This window comes from Syzygium oleosum, unplaced genomic scaffold (genome assembly GCF_021117445.2).
Source record: "Syzygium oleosum isolate NSW1041296 unplaced genomic scaffold, Sole_v2.1 Sole_v2.28, whole genome shotgun sequence".
In the NCBI taxonomy this organism is placed as follows: domain Eukaryota; kingdom Viridiplantae; phylum Streptophyta; class Magnoliopsida; order Myrtales; family Myrtaceae; genus Syzygium; species Syzygium oleosum.
The window spans coordinates 2,472,689-2,475,201 of NW_026607512.1; the positions used below are offsets into that span (position 1 = coordinate 2,472,689).

The 2,513-nt window shown below is 36.8% G+C and overlaps 1 protein-coding gene across 1 annotated transcript; it reads right to left on the minus strand.

The window, feature by feature from the left end:
- Positions 1 to 982: 982 nt before the first annotated feature.
- Positions 983 to 2,152, minus strand: LOC130135157 (heavy metal-associated isoprenylated plant protein 47-like). The gene is made up of 2 exons (XM_056303654.1): positions 1,630 to 2,152; positions 983 to 1,531 (listed from the first exon to the last, which is right to left on the minus strand). Exons 1-2 carry the CDS (start codon positions 1,715 to 1,717, stop codon positions 1,206 to 1,208), a joined length of 414 nt encoding a protein of 137 aa, XP_056159629.1. The 5' UTR covers positions 1,718 to 2,152; the 3' UTR covers positions 983 to 1,205.
- Positions 2,153 to 2,513: the final 361 nt, after the last annotated feature.

Sequence of the window (2,513 nt, forward strand, 5' to 3'; positions counted from 1 at the left end):
CCAAGAAGGGTCAATTTGGTCGTCTTTATTATAGACGTTAAGCATGACCATAGTTTGATATTGAGTATTAGATTAGTCGATGGAATGGACCATCGACATTTGACTTGATGAGATTGATGAATGGAATAGACCATTGATTGTTGATTTGTTATTGGGAGTTAATATTGTTGATTGATCTTATACATAAAAGTTTTGTTGAAAAGATATCATTCACTTTTGATATATTACATATATTGTATACTAGATTTGGAATCGATGAGATATGATACTATTTTATAAATGTGCATAATGAATGTTCGATCCATTTAGAAGAGATGTATCACTCACTGGGCTGTGGTTAGTTAAACCATTTTTTACAAATCTTTTTCAAGTCCCTTAGTTAGCATCAAGTAGGATGAGAGCGCTGATAGCAGGAAACTTTCGGTAGTTGAATTTTGGGTTTGCGTTCGAGATGTATAGATACGGCTTGTTGGATTATAGAAACTTTGATATGTTGTTTTGACTTTGAGGTTGCGTTCTTCAGGTAAAGAAAATGATGGCTGCGTCACCACCCCTATTCCTGTAGGACTTGGGGTGTGACACATATCATGTTGTCACTATGGATCGAGTCCAGTATGTTATCGTAGAACAACTAGCTGCATCAAATTCATGTGATAACGAAGCGAGGAATTACCACATTCCCTATACCGTCGCCAACCTTCCCATATCCAGAGCAAGTGCCTCTTAATTTACTCAAAATTAAACAGAAAAGAGAGTTGGTGAGGGGAAAAATTGAGAATGGTTTAACATTTTACACCTTCTCAAAACTCTCCTGCTTAGGCCTTCGTGGGACTACCTGCTCAAATCTCACACAAAGCGTTGCCTCCACCAAAGAAAGTGCATAAATATATGCTTGATTAAATATTTTGGATCCAATAAACATTCCTCTTAAAGAAACATGCAACTTGTGATTGGACTTAATAGAAGAGGAAAGTTATATCAATTAGATAACAAACAGATTTATTAGAAATGACCCAAAAAATTTTAGCCATAACTATACCAACTGACACGAATATTATTGGAAGGAAACAGAAGAACACCTTCCAAAGAGACTGAATTACCAGAAGATGCATGTAATTCAATTATTTCTAATAGCCAAGAATTATTGTTTCTTGAGCTTCCTAGCTGAAAAACAGAGGAAGCTGTTCAATGGGTGTCGATCTTTATCACATGATGTTGCATATGCTCGGCGGGTCTGATGGGTCCAATGTATGTTGGGCTACATGGTAAACTGGGTATTGCGGGTACTCTATATAGGCCGGCGAATGTTGCCTCGGCCATGTGTAACCATGATCATGAATTGGAGAAAAATCTCCGATGTAATGCCAACAACTGCTTCCTTTGTCATCGCTAATTTGTTCCACTCTCAATATGGTCGCCTGCCGGAATTTCTTCCTGAGCGACTGAACCAGTCTGACCGGGTCTACTCCTTCTCCCGTCACGACCAGCTCGTCCCCATTCAACCCTCCTATCGACACGGAGATTATAGTCCCTGCCCAACAAGAAAATAACGAAAAACATTTCGTAAAAAAGGGTAAAACTCGTGACAAACAAAAGTGAACTTTTTGGGACGAGAGTGAAATCACTAACCCTGTGCACGAGCCACAACCCGTAAGGCTTCTGATCTGCATTTGTCGCTGTTCATTGGCATCCTTATAATCATCTTTTGCTGCACCATGCCCCAGCAGATCAATTAGCACTCATCAAACATGTTAGAAGCTTTTTATTATTTTTCCCTATAAACAATACAATCTATCAAACAAGTAATTAAAACATCATGTAATTACCTTCAGCTTCATGTGCGTTCTCTGAGTGTATTATATAGATATGTGAGATGGAAATGAGTTTAACTTAGAATGAACACGGAGTGTTTGATGGAAAATGGGGTTGAGTTGCATATTTATGGAGTCATCTTACAATTTTTTTAAGGCAAGAACTCTTGTAAATGATGATATCCAGTTACCATATTTGATGAGTTACCATACTTAGCTCAATAAGGTTTGGCAAAAGGGTATCAATAATAACTTTGTTTCCTTCCCTGTGAGGTGTACTAATTATGAAAGTATACTTTGGCTTATATATAATTATACATCTAATCTAGGTAGGTAATTTATTTCTTCAAGGACTTTATTCTTTTTATTATTATTATTATTTTTAGATATCAATGGGATGTCTCATATTCTTTGAGTAGCCGATTTGTCCTGATCGAGTGCCGGGTGATTATCGAAGATCTATTAATGACACATTTTAATCAAGATAGCAACACTTTCAGCAATAAAAGAAAAAGGAAAGGTAGCGATGCTCGGTCGAGACTCGAGAGCACTGTGAAAGCCTTTGATTCATTTCATTTCATTTTTTTTCCTTATTTCTTTTATGTAGACATATGGAACAATTCTTTATCTTTTATAAAAGTATGAAATTTGATGATTCCACGACAGAATTGCATGATCATGGTTGCATTTGAGAACGTATGT

Excerpts from the sequence above, each read along its gene's own strand:
- LOC130135157 (XM_056303654.1), bottom strand. The coding sequence starts at position 1,717 with ATGGTGCAGCAAAAGATGATTATAAGGATGCCAATGAACAGCGACAAA. Across the intron at positions 1,532-1,629 it reads GGTTGTGGCTCGTGCACAGG|GGACTATAATCTCCGTGTCG; the intron begins GTTAGTGATTTC and ends CTTGTTGGGCAG.